Below are 1,188 nucleotides of genomic sequence, written 5' to 3'. Positions count from 1 at the left end.
AGTAGAGTTTCTTTTGGGGACTCCTTAATGTATTTTGTCGAATAGATTCCTGAAAAGAAAGAACTAGTAGCTAAATAGAGCTTTTAGGTATCTTCTGAGTTGGCTTGAAGAGGCTCACTGGTGGACGTACTGTGGGAGGAATTCTGCTGGTCACACTCAGGTCACAGGGCACCAGAAGCTTTATAACTACTAGAATCACTGATTTCAATCCTTACACTATCTGTACAGCATGGACACCATCTCTTTCAGGTGATGAGATCTTGGGTGGCAACACGATTCTTTCAAGGAGTTCCAGATGCTTCCAGCTGTTAATTCCAAAGACTGCATTCAAAGAGCATAAAACTTATTTGAAAATATTTATAATTATAGATGCCACAAATGGTGGGTGAAGTAAAGATAAAGCAATTATTTTTTCCTGGATGCTCTGGTCTTAGTGAATGCACATTTATTCTTTACTTTGAAAATTTTCTTGAGAATGACACAATGAAATTTGAGTCTAGAATACTATGAAACTTAGTACATTATCCATTCATCTGCAAAAGAGGTCTTCATTATACAGTGTGTATTATTTAAATCAGACTACTTTAGTACCACCAATATGTTCTACCAATTTTCTCATGGCCTCTTTAACCTCCTTGTTCCTCAGACTGTAGATAAGGGGGTTCAACATTGGGATCACCACCGTGTAGAACACAGACACCACTTTGTTTTGTTCAGTTGAGTAGCTGGACTTGGGCATCACATAAATGAATGCAATGGTCCCATAGAAGAGAGTGACTGCTGTGAGATGGGAGGTGCAGGTGGAGAAGCCTTGGTGGCTCTGCTGGGTGGAGTGGATCTTCAGGATTGAGAAAAGGATATAGACATAAGACAGAACAATGATAAACACAGTGACCACAATGATGGAGCTGGAAGAAATGGCTGGAATTATTTCAGAAGTAAAATCATGAGAAGAGGAAAGCTTCAGAAGTGGTGAATAGTCACAGAAAAAGTGATTGATTTTATTTGGTCCACAGAAGGATAGACTTAATAAACAGCCAGTAAATGTCCAAGCATTCACATATCCATGTAGGTCGCAAATCCCTACTAAGAGAATACAGATTCTAAGGGACATGTTGGTGGAGTAGAGCAGAGGAGAGCAGATGGCCACATAGTGGTCATAGGCCATGACAGCCAGCAGAAAGCACT

At 40.0% G+C, this 1,188-nt stretch overlaps 1 protein-coding gene across 1 annotated transcript; it reads right to left on the bottom strand.

The window, feature by feature from the left end:
- Positions 1-584: 584 nt before the first annotated feature.
- LOC102763549 (olfactory receptor 480-like) lies at positions 585-1,183 on the bottom strand (the record flags this gene model as incomplete). Its single annotated transcript, XM_015563618.1, is given in 2 exon segments — positions 585-604; positions 607-1,183. Coding segments are annotated over 2 exon segments (597 nt in total), but the record flags the coding sequence as incomplete, so codon positions are not given.
- Between the last annotated feature and the right edge of the window lie 5 nt (positions 1,184-1,188).

Source organism: Myotis davidii, unplaced genomic scaffold (genome assembly GCF_000327345.1).
Source record: "Myotis davidii unplaced genomic scaffold, ASM32734v1 Scaffold20232, whole genome shotgun sequence".
Taxonomy (NCBI): domain Eukaryota; kingdom Metazoa; phylum Chordata; class Mammalia; order Chiroptera; family Vespertilionidae; genus Myotis; species Myotis davidii.
The sequence above is the reverse complement of the archived record's forward strand: the minus strand, read 5'-3'. Positions and strand labels throughout refer to the sequence as shown.